The 25,899-nt window shown below is 40.4% G+C and overlaps 1 protein-coding gene across 1 annotated transcript in view; it reads left to right on the plus strand.

Moving 5' to 3' along the window:
* Positions 1-6,616: 6,616 nt before the first annotated feature.
* The window catches only part of vipr1b (vasoactive intestinal peptide receptor 1b), a 33,795-nt gene continuing 14,512 nt past the window's right edge, over positions 6,617-25,899 (plus strand). The window contains exons 1-4 of the mRNA XM_079576485.1: positions 6,617-6,838; positions 15,188-15,278; positions 17,755-17,865; positions 23,559-23,659. Coding sequence (XP_079432611.1) covers positions 6,785-6,838; positions 15,188-15,278; positions 17,755-17,865; positions 23,559-23,659 — 357 coding nt within the window. The 5' untranslated portion in view covers positions 6,617-6,784. The remainder of the gene's footprint in view (positions 6,839-15,187; positions 15,279-17,754; positions 17,866-23,558; positions 23,660-25,899) is intronic.

A 25,899-nucleotide genomic window follows, 5' to 3' on the forward strand; every position in this document is an offset into this window, starting at 1 on the left:
AGTGACGTATTGTGCATAATTGAGTTTAAAGAATATTATTTTGGGTACATTAGTATTGATATTTTCCATATTATACTTTGAAATATTGTCTATGTAAGGATAAGAAAATGACAAATGAAAAAACAAACTTTCAGTTTCAGCAAGTTACTCCGGTGCGCTGTGAGGAGTTCACTTAAATTGCAGAACTGCCTACAATCCATCCAGTGTTGGATAATGGGCTTTAGGCTTTTTTCTTATAATGCAATATAACTCAGGGAGGACAGGTCGGAGCACTTTAGCAGTAGAAGAAGAAACAACAAAAGCAAATAGAATTACTCAAAACTGCGTAAAGAAATACTGCTCCTGATATGTGAATTAGAACATTTGAAAAACAGAAGGAATTGCATAATGCAGCTTTAATTGGTCCAAAATGGACAAAGCTAGCAACAATAATAGCGCCTTACTTGTATTGCAATTCACAAGCATGAGTTGACGAGCTTCTCACTGCACAAAAGCACAGTCATTATTCTACATAACAGCACAGCCGCCCTGGAGAGACTGATGGAAACAAGGCTGCCCATCTGTGCCATTGGCCCTTCCAACCACCACCAACCACTCACACACTACACTCATACAGGCCGAGGATGAAGTGTCTTACCCAAGGACACATCGATTGGCTGCATCAGTCAGAGCCTCAATTTGAATTTTAGATCTTAATAACTGAGCCACTGTCCTAGTACAAACAAACAAACAAAATCCAGCTGGTTGCTTCCAAAAAACAATTTCCTATGTGCTTCAATAAAATGGAATAATCCTGCCAGCAACAACAGACAACATTACAAACAAACTCACTCAAGCGAAAACACAATAACTTTTCAAAACATGTTTGAGCATATCAAAAGGAACGTGAACAGTGCACACATGAATGATTGATGTCCAGCCTCCCTTATGAACAGTATTCATTCCACAGTGTGTAGGATGCTTTCTAGACTGCCTTATGCAAGTATAATTCCACTACGGGACATCCTAATGGCATATGCTTCATGACTTCATTTTCATAGACTGCTTTTGCCATGACACGATATGCTCATGGGCTTGTCAGCTCAAATTAAATCAACGCTGAAACTCAACCAGAAAACCATATCCACACACTACATGACCCGGGCGTGTTGATCCCCACGTGTTTACAAAGGGATTTCTTTCTGTGAACTTGACGTGAACTTTTGCCCCTCTGCCTATAGCTTATATGCGTCACTTCTCATCGTGTCTAATTGTTTTGATCACAGGCTTAAAAGTTTTTTTTCTTCTCCTCTTGTGTCTCACTGAACACACTACAAAGTTGAGCTGCCCCACTTGACTGCGGGGTGTTTCCGTGCCTGGTAGACATTGGCCGACACTTCACAGATCTCGTAGCATAAACAGCATACCAACGCAGTCGCACACTTTGCATCGCACTGTCATTGTTTCTGTAACGTTAATGCTCGGGCTAAATTTGAACCTCAGCTCATTTTATTTCCCTCTTGGTGTGTTTGTGTGTGTAGTATCCAAATGTAAAGCGTTATGTGTAAGGTTTAATAACTGTTGCGTGGACTGATGGACAGTGGCTTCCCTTCCTCTGTTTATTCTCTGCGGCACTTCCTCTCTCTGCTCGGAGGTGACAAGTGAAGATTGCATCAGATAAATGACCCACAGCTGAGAGGGGACAGCAGCAACTACAAGCTTTATTCTTCAAGTGGAAGTTTGGTTGCCAGTAAGTAAAAGTGTGGAAGATTGTTGCTTTTTTGTCGACTCCAGTGCTGGGGCGCATTCAGAAAACGGTAGTTACAAGAAAGTGCCTTTATGACTTCTACCCCTTCATAATCTGCTTCATTTATACAAGTTGTTATGTGCGTTAAGTGGGTGGAACTTAGAACATGAAGAGATTGACAATGACCGATAGGAACAGTGGAGAAATGTGTATTAGGACATAGAGAAGAAAAACTACGATATTATCTCTTGACCCTTGAGCCCTTAACAGCTGCCATTATAAAGAAGTTATTATCATCATTATCATTATTATTTACATATTATGAAGAAAAAAAGAAACAGAAATGACACATATATCAGTTCATCATTCGGAATTTAACCCTGACCATACAAAATCCAGCTAAAGTTTTTCCCCTCGTGGCCATTCCAAAACCTTAGCAACTTCAATTACGTAAAGGCCGTAACAATTTTACACTCTAGACATATAATGATTACATTGGAGAGAGGTGAGTTCATAGTGTGAAATAGCTTTCTTCCAGGCTAATTCCCCCACTGGGAGAAGTGACAGGAGAGCCATTCAACACCCACTGGACAGGGCTTTGACTGGCCTCAGCTCTGTAACATTAATTCACCAGACAACAGGCGCACCCACGAGCCCAATAGCTCAGGGGCTGAGCTGTGAGCGTTTGAAAATCACTTCAGAAAAGACCCCATTCTAGATGTCCTATCAACACCTCGTTCAGGAAGGACATCTTGTACTGATTGCCGATCAAACTCCCACTGAGGGTCTATACAGGGTAATTAGCTTTAGCTATTCCCATCTGTATCTCCCTTTAGAAACGCAGTTCCTCAGCCCTGCAGCATTGGCACTTGGTCTCATTTTTATTGTCAAACCCAAAATGGTGCTTACAAATGAACCAAGCAAAAAAAAAAGTTTCACATATCCGGTTGTTCACATTGTTTATTAGTAAGGAATGATTGAGTTAAAATAATATAATATAAAATAATGTTGCCTAAACACTAGGCAGGCACGAGTGGGGGCCATTACACGTGTGTTGACACTTCCTTTAAACAAGCCTAAGTTATGTTAAAAAGATTATCCCAAATATTATATTGCACCAGACTGTGACTTTAGAGACACATTTTTGAGTAGTATTTGCGTCTGGTGCTCTTCCCATTCTTTAAGGTCACCATTAAAAATAACCTTTTGTGGAGGTTTCTTTATCCAAAAGGGATATGAGAGATAAAGGGCAGCCCTTGCTGCACATATTGCAATGTCCTTTGAGGCAAATTCCTCATTGTGCGCTCAAAACAGCGGATCTCAGTTTAATTGACACAGATTAGAATGTATACCTGGACAATATAAGATAACAGCATGACTGGGCCACAGCTGGCACTACACAGCCATAAACTAGAGCTCTGTCTGAATCAGGTTAAGATCTGCTGTTTACATTGTGGCTGTAGATATGTATTTCTATACCAGTGAGGCATCTCAACTGTAACACCAGTCAAGAAAGACCGCTCAGATTTAAGGCACGTTTAAGTAAACATAGCTTATCCTAAGCTGGCAGAGCACATATTGCTCATTGGAGATTAGGTTTGGCACTCAAATGTAAAGCTTTGCTGCCATTACACAGGGTGGAGGAGCTCACTGTGGTACATAATACCAGCCAATCACGCGAAGCACCCTACTCTGAGCAACCCGCCTTAAGCCACATGGGTAGGAATATATCTCCTTTGTAAACTTTACAAAAGCTCAGATTTGAAGTCTATAATACGACAGGGAAAAGGCTTTATGTGATGTCCATCTGCCATAAATACTGCATCTCGCTTACTGCTGTTTGGCCAGGAGCATCACCTGGGGGGCTGCCAGCTAACAGTATTGAGAGGAGCGGTGGGAAGAGCGCATAGCTCTGCCAAAACAAACAACTGAATGAAAAAAGAAAGGGTTTACTTTTTGACTAAGTTTCACAGAAGAAAAGTATTCAGTAGTTTATTACAAAATGTTTGACAATTGCATCAACTGTGCTGGAATATCTTTTTACTGAGCTTCTTTGAACCTTTGTGATAATGGAGAATCTTTCAATGTTTAGCACGTCCAAACTAAATATGTTTATGCGATGCATGCATTGAACATTTGACCTGCACTGAATTCAATTTCAGAAGGATGTGCATCCCAATCCACATTGTTTCACTGTATAATGTCTTTGTCAAAACGCAGGTGTAGAAACGCACTTTCAATTTCCGCTGGTTCAATTCAAATGGATAGGCTCAGCTGGCTAAAGCCCTGTGTATGTGTCACAAATCACAAATGACAATGTCACTCTCACGCCTTTTATTCCTCCCCTTAAACTTTGTGTGGAGGTCTTCTTTTAATGAAGAGAGACAAGACACTGCTTAGAGCTCTGATGAACAACTGCAGCAGTTAGTGGATGAATGCAGCTGTTGTGCAGTTGTAAAAGCTGTTTATACTAATTTACACGCATTATGTCTCGCAAACAATTTGAACCGTAATAAAGACAGCCTGTTACAATTTTAACTTAGCAGTGTTTTCACTGTGCTAAGTCTTTTCATGACAATGCCAGAAGCAAACCTCAGCCAGAGCACTGACCGTTTTACAGTGGCTGAAACATCAGATCCTATCAGCCAGCCCAATTAGTTTATCAATCATTCATTTGTTTCTTTACAGAGTGAAAATGTAGTACACAAGACCATATTGTTTCTTTTCCTAGAAGAGGCAGTCTTTCAGAGCATCTCTCGTTTATCTCGTAATAAAAGTCTCTATGACAAGCAACACACATCCTTAATATTGTCTAAACCTGTACAAACTACAGGTCCCATATGTTGCTCTTCACTGACGAACAGCATGAATTCTCCATTTAATCCAACTGTGTGCCAAACACACACTTAAGTAGTATCTTAATTCAGCCCATTTCTTCACACCCACGTCCTTCTCAGCCTTGTCTCTCTTAAAGCATCTTACTATCACTAACTGTTCATTGATCTGTTGAGCTGCAGCAAAGCATTGTGTCACAAGAGGAAAAGCGCTTAACTAAGCTAAACTGTGAAAAACAAGCTTATTAGAGCTGTTGTTTATATATGGATGTATTTATCTATTTTTAGATATAAGAAATGTGCCAACTTTTACCAACTTTTGCATTTGCTCAAGGACTAATCGAATTAAAGGTGCCAAGTACAGATTAGGAAACCAATCTGTAAGTATATTGAACCATAAATAATGAATCAATTATAAAGATGTAGATATGTCCTAAGGAAAATGTGAAACTAATTAAAAACTCATTAACCTCATGTCCATAATCTCAGATCATGTTATCATTTCCCACTTTTCCAATCGCATCTGATCCAAAACTGCACAAAACAAAGACATATACGTAGTACTGGCGAGCGCGCATCACATTTTGTATCAGCAGTGATGAGCAGCTGCATGTTATATAGAGAAATGTCACTGTACCTGAGGAGAGAGGGTCAGACGTGAGGGAGTCAATGAGCAGTGACACATGGCCTAATGCAGCTGCTGTGTGGGCGGCGTCTCTCTAAAATAGAGATGATAAAAGATGACAGCACAGGACAAATGATAGATGGGCTTTGTGGATTTATTACTACCTAATATTAGTAGTAGATATTTCACAAATCAAATCGAAACGGTTCTTTTTCGAAGTAAAATGGGCTCTTCTTGCCACCCATAAATAAGATGCGGACTGTTACACTACAAACTATTCAGGCTACTGAACTGACTCCATGCACTATCAGTTCAGCCTAACAGAGTGTGCCACGTGCAGCGCCGTCCAGCAATTTTCTGTTGTAGAAATTCTCAAATGCTGCACACAAGCCTATTTTGTTCTTTCTAACAACAACCTGTCCTACATTTCTCTAAATAGATTCAATAAGAAGCCTGTGAAGGTTGGCCTAGGGGCGAAACGTCAACACAGTCCAGTCCATAGGCCTTTGAAAGTCTCTTCAAGCCAAGACTACACTTGCACAAGAGAATCTTCATGTTGGCAGCCTAAATGATGCGCACGTGATTTATAGTCTACTTTTTCATTAATTAGGCTACTGCAGCCAAATCGATAGTCTGTATCACCCTCGTTTGGGCTAATTTAATTAATGTAGCGACATCTTGTTAACAACGCCATCTTTGCGAACATTATACGATTACCTCTGAATGCAACCGGTGTTAACTGTTGCTCCCCGGGGACGGAGCGCGCGGCGGTGCGTGTTTGTGAATGACAGCGGGAGGAGGAGGGGCGGAGACAGCGAGAGGGCTGGATCTGCAGACCGGAGCAGCTGCGGAATCAGGACCGCAGGTTTAAGACCGCAGGTTTAGGCCAGGTTTAGGCCTCTCATGGAGCTGTCTCATCGGATGAATATTTTTCAATTGCCAAAAATATTTACTCACTTAGCCTACTTTAAAATAGATTTACTCAAGGTGCCAGAAACTATGACCCAAACAGACACTATTTGCAATATTGGTGTTGCAGGACAGAGAAATGGTAAAATATCATGAACATTCAGAATTTTCTTATACACACGCACACGCACACGCACACGCACGCACGCACGCACGCACGCACGCACGCACACACACACACACACACACACACACACACACACACACACACATAAAACTATATTGGAGAAATCATCAAGATAAATGATATTTGCAGGTATAAGGCAGGCAAGGCTTTATGATATATCGTCAGGAAATTGGATTGCATCTTGTAAAGAAAAAAAAGCAATGGCAAAAAGTGAGAGAAGTGTGGAAATTAAATCATTTTGCATAATATATACGGCTTGAGTTGATCTGCCGCGGTCCTGAATCTGCAGCGGCTCCGGTCTGCAGCAGACACATAGAGCCAGCGGGGCAGGCAGCGGTGGATACCCCGCTCTCCTGCGGAGCACGACTCAAAGCAGCGCGCGGACAGGAGCTGGAGCTTCTGTGCTGTCTACCACTCATATTAAAAAATATATACATAATTGCCAAGGAAAAAAAGAAGTTTACAGAGATATCCCGGACTGCAGGAGGCAAAATCAATTAAGGATGGCCGCGACGCATTTGTTTTTTCCTCTCTTCTTCTTCATGCACTTGCCAACAGTAAGTTATTCCTACAACTACAGAAAAAACTTAATGGTCAATAATCCACTTTGTTTTTGCACAGTTATCGTTTTCTTTGTTTCCCTCAATACAGGCGCAGATAGGCAACTTGTTTTATAGAGTCTTGTTTTCAACAAGATCCTCATATTCAAGAGCATTTGTTCGTTTAACCCCTAAAGCCACAAAGGTCGTTGCTGTTGTCTTAAACTTAAATGTCACTGTTAAGTGTATTTTCTTAAAGGAGTTGCCACTTTACCTCTACCTTTCAATCATTCCTCCACACTTTTGACTGAGTCTGTGACATTTCAGCGGATAGGTATAGCCTGCATTAGTCTACCAGTGCATTGTCTGTTGTTGAGTCAGTCATGAAGGTTAAGTCAACAAAAAGCACTTATGGCTAACCAGTAAACCTCACATTGTTCTGCCAAACTGAGCTTTGTAACTTATCAGAAATGAATCAGATAATACTTGGATGCCCAGAATCCAGATTTGCATGGCTTTCATTACCTTGACTATGATCCTGCTTTGATGAAAATAACAAAGATAAGCCCATAAGCTTCTATTATTTGAAAAGGTTACTTGAAGAAAGGGAATTTGTTTTTACATGGTACTGTCATGGTACTGTTTAGTGAGAGCACCCTTTGGAAAAAGTTAATTGGATGGAGGACCTATAGCCTATTGATATATCGCTGTCGATTTTTACTGTTACTGTACATGAATTAAAGTTGTACGGAGGAGCGTGATGAATAGGTGTGTAATGATTCATTGTAATGAAGATTTTAAGACATCGGATGGACTTTCTTGCCATTTTTCTTCCCATGTGGCTCTAATATTTCCAGCTCACTCTGTTTAACATGTGTGTCACGTCATTGTTGACATAGTTCTTCTTCATCTGTATACGCTGCAGTTTGAACAGTTTGAACATCGGTGTGGGCAGCTGTAATAAGCTGTCACTGCATGTCCCAGGCTGTTCTACATCCCCCAAAGTCCTCACACTTAGCAGACTACACCATCCTGCCATGTTGCGTCAACGAGCGGCTCTCTGAGATATGTAGCGGTGAGCACAGCGCACCCCATAAGTGGTTAAAAGTACAAGGCTGGGTGTCAACGTTATCTGTTTAACACAATGCAGATGGCTCCTGAGGGGAAGAGTGTAGTGAAAATGGCCAATTATGTGAGCACTCCTGCCCAGTGCGGCTGACATAAAGCTCAACAGGAAAGTTTGGGAATAAATTAACACATTTTTGTAGAGTATGTGCCACGGACAGTGAATTCATACCAGACAACATCATACAATTTGTATTTTACTTGCAATGCTAAACAAACTAGACAAACTAAGGTCTTCAAGGTCAAATACTTTCATTTAGTTGGGTATGTATCAGACTTAGGCAAGATCTGGACAATCTGTCAAAGCACTCACATTTTTCCACCAAAGCAATTATGGCTATTTTAATTTTTTAAAGACATTATATTGCTCTTTTCACTGTATTGTCAGTCCTGTAAAACATGAAAATGAAAAGACTATTTTCCTTGGTGTTGTTCCTTGTGTTTTCTTAATTTAGTCAATTTGTGGACCATCATTTGCTCATCGTTGATGGCCACCCGCCAAGGCGGCAGGATTTCTTTCTGCCCTAGTTTTAAAAACAAAATATTACTACAGGGGGTCCCAATTAAATGACCTGAGAAATGAGGGTGGCATGGATCATTCTAATTGGCTTAGGGTTCCACTCTCGATTGGCCCAAATGGATAAAGATATGACACGTACCTCATGACTACACCATGTGATTGGGCCTCTGTGGGTTGAACCCTGGCTGAAAATATAATATAAATATAAACTAAGCTTCAGTCAATGTGTGCAACAATGTCTTCTGGCCATTCCTTGGTGTAGTCTTGTCTGAGTTGTTTTTCACATTGCAGTTATGTGTGTAGGTCTGGGTCTACAGCGGTGCTAATGGGTTCATGGCAACCTCAACTTTGCACCCTCAGTTTTAGTTGCGTCACAATGTATTATAATTGCAAGGAGCTCTATTTGCACCCTTTTGTAACTCTGACTAACCATGAGTCAGTTTGTACTGGAGCCAGCTTTGTATGTATTGAATTATTGCTGGAGTCAGGCTAGAAGGATATTAATTAAACATCATGGGCACATTTGGTTGATAAAAGGCAAAAACGTCCATAGAGTAACGTTACTGAATTAGACTTAAATTATGGCTTACATTAGCGCACATTGTTTTTACAAGCCTGTGCTACAAGTTTCTCTAAAGACTACACTGTAGGATTTATTCATTTACTCCACACTCGGTAGTGGTAGACTGACGGAGGCGAGGCTGCCGACCACCACCTACCATTCTCTCATAAATTACATTCATAAAGGTGGTGGGAGAAATGTATTGCCCAAAGACACAATGACTATCTGCACCTCTTTGAGGCCTTTAAAAAAGGCCTAAAAACACATTTATTTTTAAAGGCCTTCTCAGACTAATTTGTTTGTTTGCTGCGTTGTTTTTACTATGTGAATTTTCTTTTTGTTTTTATCAGATTGTATTCTTCTGTTGTAGCACTTTGAGGTTTCGTTGAAATGTAAAGTGCAATATAAATAAAATGTATTATTATTATTATTATTCTTACATATGGACAGCGATATGAGCCATAGTTGCCCCTTTGACCAAAACAAAACTATATCAGAAAACTGACATGAAAATCGAATTATGAACTGATTCCCTGGTGTAGCTGCTTTTTTGGAAAGATTGGCATATCATTATCCAGTGGTTTTCCTAATTCTCTGCTCTAATACATGCACTGAGTCTTGTCATCTAGCCTGAAGAGTCACTGCTCCTCAGAAACTCACAAGTCGAGTCCTAAGTCCTCAACGTGATGTTCAAGTCCCGGAAAAGACTTGGAAAACGGATCACTTGTGCGAGTCTGGGATTTGACCACAACATGTGGTCATACCGCCTTTGCTATGCCTTATCCCGTCAGACCTTGGAAGCTAAGCAGGGAAGGACTTGGTCGGTACTTGGATGGGGGACCGTTTGGTAACACCAGGAAGCCTAGCGAAGGCAAGCACTGTCATATAATTTATTGGCTGGTTGTTTATTTGGTAGGGACCATGCATGTTAATGAACAGCCTTAGGCTAATTACATCCGTTGTCCCCCACACACATGGTCATTCATCCTGGCCTATGGTACATGTTTTTAGTGGTAGGGGAAACCAAGAACATGCAAACTCCACACAGAAAGGCCCTGTACAGGTAGGAATCGAACCCGGGACCTTCTAGCAGTGAAGCACAAGCACTAACCGCTGCGCTACCATGCCACCTTTGACAGTAAAACTTGACAGTGAGTGATTGATTGTACTTAGATGTAGGGATTATGGAAGAGCCTCGGTGAAATCTCTGTGTAAATATTTCCAGTTGTTTTTGAACTGCCTGGATATCTCACAACCTTGACTGACTGTACCAGCATGTTAATAATTGTGAATGATTTAAATATGACCCTAGTGCATGAGTGTTAAATGTACTAGCCTTTTGTAAATGAAAGCCTGGGGGCTATAACCTATGGACAGAGTAATGCCAGCATCGACCAGTCTGCAATAGAAATTAGTACTATCTGTTTGCTACAGTAAAAGAGGACTGACTGTGGCTGACTGTGATGAAAGCCTCCCCATTTCCAGACTGGTGCGGCGTCTGTCTGCGCACATTGCGTCTTTGTTCAGATGCCTGTACGTCTCTTTTATGGCTCCACTAAAAGCAAATAAAAGCAACTCAAAACTCTTCACGGAACTCCACAGAGGTAAAATCTAAGTTGATCTTTTGCCAGCTTTGAAAAGATATAGAGAAAATAAAATAAACAGAATTTTCCTTTAGCATCAACCGTAACATCATTACGTCTTACTCCTCGACCAGATGTTACCAATGATCTTCTGCAGCACAAGCATTTCCTGGCTTGCCTTATGTCAGATGTCTTTTTTGTTGTTATCTAAAATGTTGAAGCTATATACTGTATTGCTGACATGATTGCTTTCTTCCTGCCAACCACCTAAGCTGGCAAGTATTTATGGGATGTTTTGCTCGCGGAGGCTTTGAGTGCTTCCCCAAGGCTTAACCGAGACCCACTTGTTATCGACTTTGGGACTGGCATCTTTATTCATTTCTTCATGCAGAAATCTCCATAACATGCAGCTCAAAAATAGCCACAATTATTCATGTAATAGTAAGTATCATATTTCCTATTTGTAAGTTGTGAGTTTTGGTAAGCAAAAATCATCATATCACACAGAGCCCAGTAATTGTTTTATTAGCACTGGACATCCCCTCTGTGTATTCTGGCTGTCCCCTGTAGTGAACTAATAAACCAGCTGGATTCAATGAAGCAAGCTTTATCCCAGCAGTGCAAGTCTATTGGCACACATTCCTCTATCATGTCCCCCTGACCCGCCGCTCTGATGGCGGCTGTTTATATTATTAATGGTTATAGTGAAACAAAAGCGTGTGTGGCTTCCGTGTTATTAGAACAACAAACTGGGAAAAGCTTTCTTCCCGGCATGTTCAATTCATCCAGCTACAAGAGTCAGGTAGTCATGCTAATTGCTGCACACTGCGAGGCACTTAACTTGTGAAGGCAAGCAAGTTGTATTGATCCAATCAAGGTGCAAATTCATAAATTATTTATTATATAAATTATTCATCATGCTGACGACTCTCTCAAACCCTGTATCATTTAGAGTGAACTATATTTTCTCTCACCTGCAATAAAAGAGTCGTCTGTTGATATGGCAGAAGATATCTTGATCGCACGAACCATGTGTTTTGTAAATTGTATGTTGCGAATACATTTTCACATGTTTGCATCAGATTCCTATTAAATGAGACTTCAATTATTTTATTTACTGTCCTCTGTTGGTGGCTTTCTCACAATGGTTGACATCTCCTGGATCTAATAATTAATTCCATTATTGGTCACTCTGCTCGATTAACATGTTTTCTTCTGTCATCATCAGTCTTTGAACCAATGGGAAACCCCAGCTGTGATATTGATTCATCTTATACAAAAATGGCTATGAATATTCCATATTCGTGACATTCTTTCTGAAAAGGTCAGAGTGCTTGAACCTTGTGCCATATTTGAATGAACATGACAAGGGGTCAATTTGACAGTCATCAGCGTAAAATGGTTGGACGTTTCTTAAAAATCTGTCCAGGTTGGAGGAGGTATAGTGCAAAGAGAATGGGTCCAAGGATAGATCCCTGGTGGACTCCACAAATGTTGCTGGACATGGTTAAAATGTGCACTGAACTGACAATAAAATTGATACTAGTCACTGCACATCATCAGTTTCAAAAGTTTAGTATTTTAAGAATAATAACGTTAGCCGCACACACAATGACCACAAGTGTTTCTCATATTTTGTATTTACTGTGCTTCAAGAGCTGGTTTCACCCTACTCTGAACTCTGAACCTCTGAACTGTAATTATTGGACATTTGTGTTCAGTCCCAAGAAATTGAATCCCCCAAAGCCTGTGTCCGATCACATTATCGGGAATAACATGGCGCAGATCTAATCGGCAAGGCACCTATAGCTAACTGTGTGACTGCTATGACACCTCATGCCCCCTGAGTAATCTTGCTGGAGGCTGGATGTCTTGGTCCTCTGAACTACCTCCTGGCTATAATTACAGTATTTGAGCTTATGTTGGACTCTGCACTTAGATTGGCTTTCTGCAGATCATGATAGTGTCAAAATGACCTCGGACTCATGGAAAAAGAATAAATATAGCGAGAGAGGAGTGAGATCAAGGCTGAAGACGAAGCATTTGAGTCTCTTTCATTGATCAAATTCATTACAGTGCGTTAAGAGCAAGAGAAAAATTGCTTTCATAGCTGTGAACATTTCTTGAAGGCAAAGCCAAGGAGAAAATTCTAACCTCAGTAATAGAAAGTAGGGCAGCACAATATGAAAACCTTGATGCTAATGTTGTTGCAATATTTTACTAAACCATTTCAACTTATAGATTTACGATGTGAGATTTGGCGCAATTGGTAGAGCAGGTCGTCTCACGATCGGAAGGTCATGGGTTCGAATCCAAGCTCCCACAAATGCACACTGTCGTTATGTCTTTGGGCAAAACACTTCACCCTACTTGCCTCCAGTGTCTGCATACACTGGTGTATGAATGAGAGTGTGAATGTGTGGCTGGTTCCTTACTGTAAAGCCTGATAAATGTAGAAAAGCGCTATATAAGTTGAGTCCATTTACCATTTTACTATTTTATAAATGTAATAAAATAACTAAATTAGGACCAAACCATGTCTGAAATCGAACAAAATTATTATATAGTGTTGTTATTTACAACATATTACTAAAACTGACCTTTTACACATTTTAAAGTATTGGTTTAAGGCTGTATTCACAAAAATGGTAAATCTCAGGCAGATGGACCTCAGTGATTTGCGCTAAATAGTTATTTCTTATGATATGGATACTGCATCACCTAATACTGCAACATCAATAATTGGCGAGATACTGTGCAGTCTAATTAGGAAGTGTTAATAGATTCTGTGTGTCATTTATTTGTCATTTAAAAAGCTTGTAGTCTTAGTTGTTTGTGTTCTTCAAGTTAATTCATTTCCTTGTCATGGAAAATGTGCTATATATCTTGGCTGCTCCAAAACATAGATGCAAAGCATGACTGTTTACTTGACATTTCCAAGACCCTTTATGCCTAAACAAACAGGTGTGGTGTTAAATGCAAACTTTCCCTTTAGACTGTAAGTGAACTTCACTTCTCGTTCTCCCTTGGTCCAAAATCAGATAGGAGGACTCAAAACACAAGCTGTTTTTTCTGCGCCTATCCACACGGTGCCTATGCCACACTAATGAGTTTCAGAGTTGTTTACATAACTCGGCAGTTCCTATTCTCAAAGACTGCTTTATCAGATAGGAAAAGCTAATCTTGATACGTGTGAGGCGGGCTTTGTGCTGGCGGGAGCTCAGCCTAGGATGACTTATGCATTGCTATCACGTTTGACATCTGCATTAACTGTAGGTGCGTGATGACTTTTTGCTCAAGTAGAATATATGTAGCGTAAGGGTTGTGCCGATGGAAATGCGTGTGAGGAGCTCCCCCACGCCTGACCTTTCCATCTTGGGCTCTTGTAAGCATTTGGTAAGAGGCCGCTGCTGTGTCCGAGTTTATAAATGCGCCCACATTAAGATGGCCTCTCTGTCTCTATCTCTGCTGACCTTCTCCAGAGAGTCCCAGTGTAGCGTTTTTCATTGACCCACTGCTCAGAGAGAGAAGCTGTCAAAGTGCATTCTTCTGCTTTGGTTGACACTGATGAATAATCCAAGAGATTACTCAGTGGCTGGATTCTCCATATGGTGATAGGGGTTATTTACCAGAACCCTGCTATTTAGGGATTTGAGATATTTAGACGAGCTGCAATAGCTTTTCAAAGGGGTAAGGGTAACTGTTCGGATCCTTTTCTGTCAGATAAGATTGAAATAATTGAGCAATTTGAGCTGCAGTAGCTTATCTATTGGACCAGGCTACACATGCCAGCCATCACTCCCCTCACCTGTCCGGTCCATGTTCGATTCCTTCCTGGGACCACAGATGACACGTTGACCAAATGGAAAAATGTCTGAGAGCAATGATTCTGAGAAGTTCTCATTAATCTCAGCAGATGTTTTCTTATCGGCCAACGCTGATTGTTGCCATGATGTAAACGTAAAAGTATAAATGGCATATCTAGACAGTCTGCCAACAAACCAAAATAATTTTTGGTTTCAAAGCAATTTTTTGCAATTTGTGGCTCATGACATTTTTGCAACAGTGTAGATGACTATGAAACAGGGATTGTAACTTTTTATTGTGCTCACTTAATTTATATCCTGTAGTTTGGTGCAGTACATCTCTGTCGCTGTGAGTTTGCAGTACATATAACATGGTGTTTGTATTCTTATTATTATTTTGTGCCTAATTTTGTGCCTAATTTTTTTTCAATATACATTTTCATGCTTAAACTTGAGCGACATTGTAGAAGTAGAAGCTAGAATGGGACTCGCTCATGGCCCTTATGTCCAGTGTGGTTGCACAGAGACACTTTTGTCATTCACATCTCGCTGCCTATTTCTTATGTGGAAGAACAATAATGAAATTCCCATCTCTGTTCAATGACTGGACTAAACTTTTTCAATAAACGCAGACCAAACTATTTCCCAGCATCCCACATCGGCGGTAGCATCCTCCGCTGCGTCCTCCACACTGAATGTTTTTTTTTTTTTTTCTACGATGGTGTTGAAAAGCGCTCTGACCTCCTGACCCTGTGCTTCTCTCTCTCTCAGGTGCGGTCGGTTCAGATGTGCGACGTGATGAATGAGATCGAGCTGGAGAGGGAGCGCTGCGAGAATAGCACCTCCACCAACGTCACGTCAGGTCATTTTCAAAAACACATATCCCTCTCCCCGATTGTTTGGGCGTGTGTGGGAGGCCATTTAGAGGAAATAGGGAGCAGCATGAGTAAATAACAAGGAGCTAAAGCAATAAGTCTGCAGATAATGGGAATATTATAAACTAAAAATACAAGATGCAGCCATTGTCATAACCTCCAAAGACAGCTCAAGCCCTGACTCTTGATCAAGGAAGCACAACCTTATTTGTCCTCCATAAAATCATAATCGTGTTATGCTCCGGTCTTTGGACTTAAGACTTTAAGCATCTCTGCTTGTAGTTTCTTCATGGCCGAGCACAAAAGTACACGTTTTGCATTTTATTCATTTATTCATTTATATGAATGGGAGTCGGGACAATGCATGCACTAGGACTCTAAACTTTGCACCTCGATGTTCTCCTTTTTATAGTCTGTTCTGATTTTGATTCTATTTTAGTTTATTCTTATTCCCTTATTGTTATAATTCCGCCCCTTAAGATTTTTGCTTTTTTTTTACTATTTAAGTTAACAACACCCTGGATGATCTTATTGAATGCCTAATGTAGCAAGTGAATTTCTCCGTTGTGCAATCAATAAAGGATTATCTTATCTTATCTTCTCATATCTTATCTTATCATATTAATGAACAGGCAACTAGTGCTGTAAATATGCCACGTTTGGCTCATCAGCCGCAGTCAAGTGGCACGTAACATGTTTGACATTTATGTGTGATATGAACCATTTAAGGCTCTTAGAACCTGAAGGATGGGTCTCTTGTTGGAACAGACTTTCTATGAGAAAGGCCTCAACTCTGAAAATGTTAAAATCCAGACTGACAGTTGTATTTAGCTGTGCATATGACGACTGAAAATATTGTATTTTATATGCTCCCTTCTCTTTTACTTTGATTGTTTAATGGTCATTATTATCCGTTTTTCTTTGGAGTGTTTTAAGTTTATGCACTTTTAAACTCCTCTTGTTCTGCTCTACAATTAAAGTTCAATCACTTTGGGCTCTGCAAAGAAATTAGCTTTTGCCTTGACAAGAAATACTGAGCAGCTTTCGTCACACAGACTTTGAAGAGCGGAGGAGAGAGCACTTTCATGTCAATTTTGGTTTGACACCTAAAACTCTCCCTCACTGTGTCATCTTAACTGTGTTGGGTCAGAACAGCAGCAGTGAACTGCAAACGTACGATCGCTGCCAAAGTGTAGTCATACACTGGGGATCATCATCTCTACACTGTTCTCTGTATCTGAGAAAGAAGTCACAACCCCAGACAAGGTCAAAGCACCTCAACATTTGTAATATAGTGCAAAAGTTTTAGCTTAAACAACTTTTCAGGCACTATTTGCATTCATACTGAGAAGAAAGCTTTCACTGCTTCAAAGGGAGTCAAACTGCATTTCACCTTTGGAAAAAAATACGTTCATAAATTGCAATACAAAACAGGTTACACAGAATGCTTTTATCTCCGTTCTAAATATATGTTTCCATTTTTGTCTGTAAAGCCATTGGTAGCTCTCACAAGCACATTCACTACAGTGCTAATTGATTTATATGAGATGTGACCCCTTAGTACAGTCTTCCTGTAGGAAGCAGATATGACCAAGAAAAATGAGGTCACTGCTGAGATAAGGGGAAGTCTATTCACATAATGCTTCACTCTGCGCCATATTATAGTCAAACACAGATACGGCTTTGACAGCTACAGGCAGTCGGTTTAGAAATTACTTACTATTTTCAAATGTTATTCAATTTTACAGAGGGACATGCTCCTTTCCAAATCAAGGCTGACTATGAGAGCAATGCAGCAGGTACTTGATACTAGATTTTCTTGCACTTAAAATGCATTCCTACAATTTTAGTCATTTCTTAATTAAATGAGACTTTGCAGGTATAGTCTATGTATTTGATTTAATTCAGTGTGAGTTGTAGAGACTTCTGCCAGAATGTATTAAGTGAAGAGATGTCTTGCAAGGCAATTATCTCTGTTTGGAGGGATGTTGTAAAATTGAGAGGGAAAAAAAGAAGAAAACTTATGCAGCAAATCTGTTTGGAAAACAACTGTGTCAAAGCTCTTAGTTCTTGATGCGTAAAAACAATTCTCATCCGTAATTAAGTTGAGACAAAATTGAATTGGTGAGTCATTTGTTGTATTTTCCTTGACCTGAGACATCTGGACAAATGCTGGCACACACTCTATAAACGCAGGCTCCTCCCATTTCATAATGTCAAGTGCTCTATTGACCCACAATCCAATATTTAGGAGAAGCAATCATTCCCCTGCACCTCTGTTATGTATGGATCTAATTTTAAACTCCGATAGGATTTATGGAGTAATGACGAACCAGATACATACTTTGCCGCCCGGATGATGCCTCGAGTCTAAGGTTAAGCGTGGTAATTAGTTTGACAGCGAGCCGTGAGTCATGTTTATATGACAGATACCATGTTAATAGTGTTGTCCTGTCCTGTCAGGTTGCCAAGGCATGTGGGACATCATCGCCTGTTGGCCGTCTGCCAGTGTCGGGGAAGTGGTCACAATCACCTGCCCCACGTACTTCAGCTACTTCAGTGACCAGCACAAAGGTACATCCATCTATCCACCTATCGATCCACCTATCGATCCACCTATCGATCCACCTATCGATCCACCTATCGATCCACCTATCGATCCACCTATCGATCCACCTATCGATCCATCCATCCATCCATCCATCCATCCATCCATCCATCTATTATCTATCTATCTATCTATCTATCTATCTATCTATCTATCTATCTATCTATCTATCTATCTATCTATCTATCTATCTATCTATCTATCTATCTATCTATCTATCTATCTATCTATCTATCTATCTATCTATCTATCTATCTATCTATCTATCTATCTATCAAAAGGTCAGTGATGAACCAATAAGGGACAGCGTGTATTTGGCGCACCATCTGGGTCCTGGATTATTATTTTTGTGTTCTCTGTTGCTTCAATCACTAGGGGAAAATATAGACTACTAACTGCTGCCACAGGGGACCACTAAAAGCACTTTTCCCTTTCTTTCATTGGGAAATAATACATATGTTGTCAGTGGGGATATTTTCTGACGTGTCCTATAATCCATTTTTTTTCTTTTCTATAAATCCGCTATGGAAAAAGAAGCATTTAAATTTGAAAGTGTTACTTGTGGTCCTAACCCATTCTTAGCTTTTCTAATGCATATCTAATTCCCCAAATCTTCACAGAGATGGGTTTATAGGCATGTTTCTCAACTTTTAAGGAGCAATAATGTCATGGTAATGTAAACAATAGTTCATAATCAATAAAAAAGGCTTTATAACTGCATGCTGAGCACTCAAAAGCCTTTTTCTCATTTCATTCCAGTATAGGGCCTTTCATTTATGCCATATATGACCATAAGGCATTATTGGGGTATTTACATTTCTGTGTAAATAGCTGTGAGTCTTTAAAACCTATGAAAGGCATTTGCAATCCAGTCCAGCCTTTGGGAAGATGGATTGTGAATGAGGGCCCAGTGGCTTTTGCATGTAAATGGACATTTAGAGCCATCAAAGTGTGATTTTCACCCTCATCTCCGGAGAACAGACCAGAGACTTATGAGAAACCCAGCAGAAAGCCTAAGGCAAACCCACAGAGGAATAAAGTGGGGAGCCCAGTGAATATGGAGATAGCCTTTGTTATTCAAAAGAGTGGGTTTAATCAGTTGAATTTCATAACCATTTACGCCGCTGGGTATTTGATATAGATGATGGATTTTTCCCTTTGTGATGCAATGAGCAGGGAAACCACTGTGTCCATTATAATGATGACCATCTGAACTGGCGAATATTGAAAAAGTGATGTTTTTACAGATAACACGAGATGCCCGGGCGCCTCATACCCGGGATAATAGTTCATCCACGTTACTGTACGGACTATGTAGTGTTTACTCGATCTACATCAAAGATTAGAGCTAAAACAAAAGCTACAGATTACAGCACGGCTCTGGAAAAACCACAAAGAAGTCCAACAAATCTTTGAACCTTTGCTTTGGATAGGACTCAAACAGAAGGATGAGCACTGGCTGCCCTCAAGCTTTTCCAAACGCTCCCATTATGTCTATCCAATACTAAAAACCTGTTCCCCTTCACCTCTTTGCTTTGCAGTTTTGTGCAGTATTTTATAAACATGCAATAAATTATGTCTTTTCCACTCTCGCCGTAACTTTTACCCACCGTGCACCGACTGAAATATGAACTGCTATACTAATTTAAGAGTCACGGGCATTTCAGTTATTGTTTTTTTTTTTTTCATTATATCATCTCAAATCTATGGCTGATTGTCCAGAGTCATTTCCCAAATCCTTTCCCCTCCTCCCTCCTGTGGCCGTCAAATTAAGCCTTGACCGATTTGCTAATTGCGACCATTAAATTGCAATTTCAGTTCTGTTGCGATTCATGCCAGCGTGGAGAAACCGTCATCATAAGAAGCCCATGTTATTCATACTTTGGCATCGATTTGTTTGCTGCAGGTATGTGCTATGCCTTTTGTAGACTGTGCTGTTGTTGGTTTGCCCACACAGACTTAAACAGCGAGGATTAAAGGGAGCTTTAACGACAAGTCAACACTGGAGAGCGATCTATTGATAACAGCAGGTCGCCCCCAAAACGCCAAAGTTGCACATTGACGGTTGTTCATCATGACTGTAAGCTGTGTTTACTGCCATAGTTACACAAGTTTAATTGCTGAAACTTTGGCTGAATCTCTTGAAATGTCACGACAGCCTCTCCTCGACTTAGCGATAAGAAAATTGGGGTCTGGAAGTTAACTACACCTCAGAGAGAAGTTAGTGCCTTGGAGCAGCCTGACAGTTAAACTGCACTTAACAATGCAGTCTGTTGCTTTGAACATTTCCATGAGGTATTTTTCCATCACGGCTTTTGCTTTTGTGCAGTCGTGAAAAACAGTCGCCGCCACAGCTATGCTTCACATAAGCGTCAGATAAGCGCTGGATACGATATGCATTTCTGAATTTGAACATGGTATTGATTTATTATTAGGGCTCCTGAACACTGTGAAAACTTACTTGACAGTCCCAGGCCAAATTAGTGATGAAAATGTTTTCTTTTTCACCTTTTGTCTTCTCTTCTCTTGGATTCATACAGTGCATTGTCGGATTGATACTAAGTGAGGTTAAATGCCAATTTGAACAGATGTGTTCTCATCAGCTGTTTGCATGTGTGAATGGAGTGAGTTTCAGAGTGGGGGGCCTGGACACAGAAGGTTCTGTCTCCCGTGGTCCGCAACCTGGAACCAGGGAACAGTGAGCTGGGCTGAGCTGAGGGGGAGGAGCGGAGGAACCGGGAGGGAGTGTAAATGTTCATGAGGTCAGACAGGTACTGAAGGGGTATTTTACAGGAAGCCGGTGTAAATGGATGAGTGTCGGGGTGATGTGTTGCCTGGTGTGAGTCAGGACCCTGGCAGCAGGGTATTTTGATGTTTTTTTCAAGAACCTTTTAGATTTGGGTAAAGCCGAACTGGCGATAATGCACTTTTTTTCGTTTCTTTAAAAAGAAACCAAAAAAAGTGTATCACTCAAGAAGACACAATGAATGTAATAAAAGAATGGCGATAATGCACTCGGTTAAGGCGGGGGTTAAGAGATAAATGAATCTGTTTTATGGTTCTAGATTGCAATTAATGCTGCTTAGGCAAAATACTGGTAATAGCTATTTGTGCTTTGTATGGGCCATTTAGAGGGTCTGCAGATTATGTCACACAGTGAGTCAATGTTGAATAGTGAAATGATGAAAGTACCTCCTCACATGCATCTTATGTCCACTTCTAATTTTACACCGTGTACTATTTTGAGCCTTTTTTAATCCACTTGAATCATTTCCCCTCAGATACGGCTTATTCATATTCAGCGCTGTACATGCTTTGTCCCTCGCTGTGCCCAAATCTCAGCTGCCATTTTCTCATTCACTTGCAGCTCATTTGGAAACTATTTTTACATCAGGGACCTGCGCTCCTTCTTTCTGTACCGCGGGCCTTTTTCCTTCTCCTTTTACCTGCCCCTCCTGTGCTCTCCTGCTGTATACGACCCAGCGGGCGCATTCACCCCCTGCCCCCAACTGAGAGATAATATGCTACTGTTGCCACTGCCATTTGTGCCTTTTACCGCGGCCACCGACGCTGGTTTATATCTCGTCAGAGGGGAACACATTTGTGCAGATTTTATGTAAAGATATCCATGAGCATTTTACTGAATAAGAACTTGTGCCGCACCACCCTGAGATGGAATATGTTGTTGTTCCAGAGGATATATATGTGTATGCGATTTGCTAATAGACTCACTTGTCAAAAGTCAACTTGAATAAAAATGTATTCACTGCCAGATTCAGCATTATCCACAGACCTCCTGAAGTTTAGTGCTGTAACAGTTTAATGACTTCATATTGGACCGTCAGACAGGACCTTCTGCTCAGTTTTGTGCCATTCTTTAAGTGAATATGCAAATGAAAAGAGTGTTTATGTGATTACCTTAGTTTACACAATTACTTTACAGAGGGGAGAGTGAGTGCTCAGATTGGTTTAGCAGTTTACAAAAACCTCTTTAGAGCCAAGATGAATAAAACATGAACTAGGGTAATAGCCAGCGCAGTCTCCATCCAATTTTCCCTGTTGAGTAACTCAGAATGACTGAGCATGAACCTTTATGCTGGATGCCCTATCAGATGCATCTTTCTTTATGTCTCAGGGCTTGCTGGGACAAGCTCACTTTCCAAAACTATAGTTAAACGGACCGTTGTAAGCGTTTCCTTAGCCACCAGGAGTTGTGCTTTGTTTACTGGGCATGTGTGAGTAATGTGTTCAGTCTGTCCTTACATCCTAGAAAAACTTCCGCCGGCTCAAGTCATGATGTTGTCTAAACATTTTCCTTTTATTTTCAGCACTGAAATTGCTTTCACTACAAATCAAACATCTGGCAGATGTAGTTTCTAGGTCATTTAGATGTCTTCACTCCTCCCTGCGCTTCTCCAGGGCTGTATTACTCTTACCTGTTTATATAAACAACACATCAAGTTATAAAATGTTAAATAGCATTTTATAACTTGATGTGTTCAGTTGTTCACAGTACATGAAAGGGAGCCCTTACTAGACTTGTGTAAAAATGGGCAAAAATCTGAGGCACTCCGAAGATAAATGAAAAGTACTTTAAAGGGATGTTTAATGATTTTTGACATGGGGCCTCATTTCATAGTTATACAGAGTGTTGTTGATTTCTGGAGATTTTTTTTTTTTTTAAATCATGCAGTCCTTATATTTGAAGAGTTTTAGTGGCGCTAGGCTAGTGCTAGGCTAGCGCATGTCTATGGTAACTAGTAGCCTGCATTAAAGACCTCTTCAAAATCATCAGGTAGTCCTCCAAACGTTGCCATATCTGATTTGTAGAAAGCTCCTTTTTGAATTCCACATGTAGTAACGCCGGCCGCATGTAAACAAACTACTGTAGATCTGGCATCCTAGTGGATCAGTCTGCTGCTGCGTAGCTTACAACCAGAAAGCTGATGCTGCTCAGACATAAGTTCTTTTAAACGCAAAATGGATGTATTTCAAAAATTATTCAGTCAACACAGACATTTATATCGGTAGTCTGGTGTTATAAGTGATTTGCCTCAGGTGCACTGTGCTCGGGTCAGACTGTTTTTACTGCAGGCTACTAGTTACCATATACATGCACTAGCCTAGCACTAGCCTAGGACTACCTAACTCCAAATATAAGGAAAAAAAATAATATCTCCAGAAATCAACAACACTCTGGATAACTAGGAAATGAGGCCCTATGTCAAAAATCCTGAAATATCCCTAAAAAGAGAGATATATAAGCTTCCTAGCATCTGTAAAACATCAATATGTTATATCATGTATGCCACCTTCAGTGTTGTCGCAGTTACATTGTTAGGTGTATTGTTTCATTGTTTATTATATTCAGATTATATACCAAGGATCTTGTACACAATTATTCTTTCATCTAAGAAGTATTGGCCGAATGTCTGGCCGAAAGGTCTGTCAGCTCATATTTTTACATTATGTCCCGGTGCAGTATGTTCACCGAGCGTGGAATTTCCAGTGTGTTTACAGTGACTTGACCTTGCTCTGGGTCAGCGCAGGTCACTGACTCGTACGGCTGATAGTTTTCAACTGACTGATTTGGTAAACAAGAGCTGCTCCACTGCCTGTGTGGCGTGACCTCTAATGTGGTTTATAACGTAACCCACAGGTAACCTCTCCAAAACCTGCACCGCTGACGGCTGGACGGACATGCATCCTATTGACATCGCGCTGAACTGCGGATACAACCTGAACAGCACCAGTGACGATGTGAGTAGCTAAATTTGTCATAAATTTTTTATATAAGCAACATTTTGTGATTGCAAGAATTAGGCATTAAAAGCAGCAGCCTTTGAGATTTGATGATTGCAACTAAGATCCATTATTATTGCACTTTTGATTCCATTACCATTAGCTTAATTGTGCCTATAGGTCCAATTTTAAAAGACTATGACTGAAAACAAATAAACAAATTGTCTTCAGTAGAACACCTCGAAGTGCACCCTATTCCCCAGGCGCTCGATGAGTGACTTTGAGCGCTGCAGTTGGACACAATAATAGCAGGGTTCAATGAGCAGGAAGAATGGAATGAAAAGAGCTGTCCTCGCTCTGCGGGTGAGTGCAGAGTCTATCAGGGCGTATCGATTCTGTATGTCCTGTCTGTTTACTCGCCACAAATCAATCACCTGTAGACTTGCATCGCCTTAAAAGAGCTGCCGTCGAACCCAAGACAGGCGTGGATTGAATTATAAAACGTGACTGTGTCTATACCTTAGCACCTTAGCCTCACTTTACATAGACCAGGTGTGAGAATATGAACGCTAACACAATCAAGTTAATTGCTTTTTAGTGGCACATGTTTTAGGAGGAGGAATTATGTTAGCAGCTCAATCAGTTGGTGCACAATGAGAAAATGTAATTTACATAAGAATGATATGCAACAATCAATCACAATAATTCCAGTTTGGAGTTAGCCAAAGTGGAGTAAAGCCATAGGGACTTCTTGAAAAAAGGCATAAAAATAGTGACAAAAACGAGAATAGAATAAGGATGAAAATGCAACAAAAAGTATAAAAAAGTGACCCAAAAAAATGTAGCAAGAAAAGTGGCAAAAATGTGACAAAAACACAAGAATAAAGCCACAAAGATGTAACAAAAAAAGCAATGAAAGTGCTGCAAAAAAGTGGGAAAAACTCAACAAAATAGTGGTAAATATTAGATGAACTATGACATGAAAAAAGTGACAACAATACGGCAACGATGCAAGGAAAAACACGTTTGGCTTTGCCCAAATCTAGAAGCTTCTTGAAAAAAGTGTCAAAAAGTGACACAAAGATGAAAATATATGAAAATTAGGGCGAAAAGCCAAACAAAAGAGTAACAGAAAACTGACGAAAAAGTGACAAATTTGTGTGACAGAAAGGCCACAAAAGAGCACAAAAAGTGTAACAGACAAGTGACAAAAATATGCCATAAAATGAGATGAAAACGCAACATTGGTCTTTTCTTTTGGGAGAGGCTAAATGCTAACAACATCTTTGGTCATTTTGCGTGACTGAGGGCGCGCACAAAGACCAGACAGGTACGCATCAACTAGTCTAAGCTCAGGCAAGAACATATCTCAGTATGTAAAAATGGTGGCGTTTTCCTTTAAGGCGGGGGTTATGAGGTTAACCAAACTAAAACTTTTACATGCATGGATGTTTGTTGCACCTTGCTGATGTTTGGCAGAATCATTGTTATTGAGTTATTCCAACAAAATACTGGGATTTTTGTCAGCATCCCCCGCCCTTAGTAATAAGTAAACATTTTGTCTTGAAAGTGTTGGGAGCTGGGAAATGGGGACACAAAACAATTGAGTTTGATTAAAGGCAAATAGATTTGGCGAGTTATGTCGAAGTACCAGGAAAGAAAATTTAACAATTTTAACAAAATTGCTGAAGCCAGTTTGCATGTTGAGTCTACTTGGCTTTCACCATAGAGTAGCTACAAACCAGTGACGTGTGTTAACAGCTTTTGCACTTTCGATTCAGGCCGCATAAAATGGATCCTTACCATATTCAGACAAATAATGACAGATTTTTGTACTTTTATAAATTCTTTCAGTCAGGTTATTATATTTAATCAGGGATGTCGAAGCTGTGCAGGTGCCTCTGGGGAAAGGGAAGCGATAAATACACGTAATTGCTACTTTGCTCAGTGGAAGGGCGCCTCTTGCCAATGAAGGGAAGTCAGGAGAAGGCTGAATGTTCTCGAAAGAGGGTGGTAAAAGCTTTTTTTGGTGGACACTTTACGGCTGACTCACAGGAGTTACCTCATCAGTATGCCACATAGGAACCAGAGGGGACGCGGAGCTCTAAAAGGAAATCAATGTCCCTGCATAGCTGATACTCGTAAGTGTCGCATTTTCATCAGGCGCACAGGTTACTGTATCTCCTGAAGCACTGGCGGATTACTAAGATTGATTAAGAGCAATAGAACTAAAACAGAACGATTTTGAAAGCAGTTCA

The sequence above is a fragment of the Gobius niger genome (assembly GCF_951799975.1).
Source record: "Gobius niger genome assembly, chromosome: 18".
NCBI classification, from domain to species: Eukaryota; Metazoa; Chordata; class Actinopteri; order Gobiiformes; family Gobiidae; genus Gobius; species Gobius niger.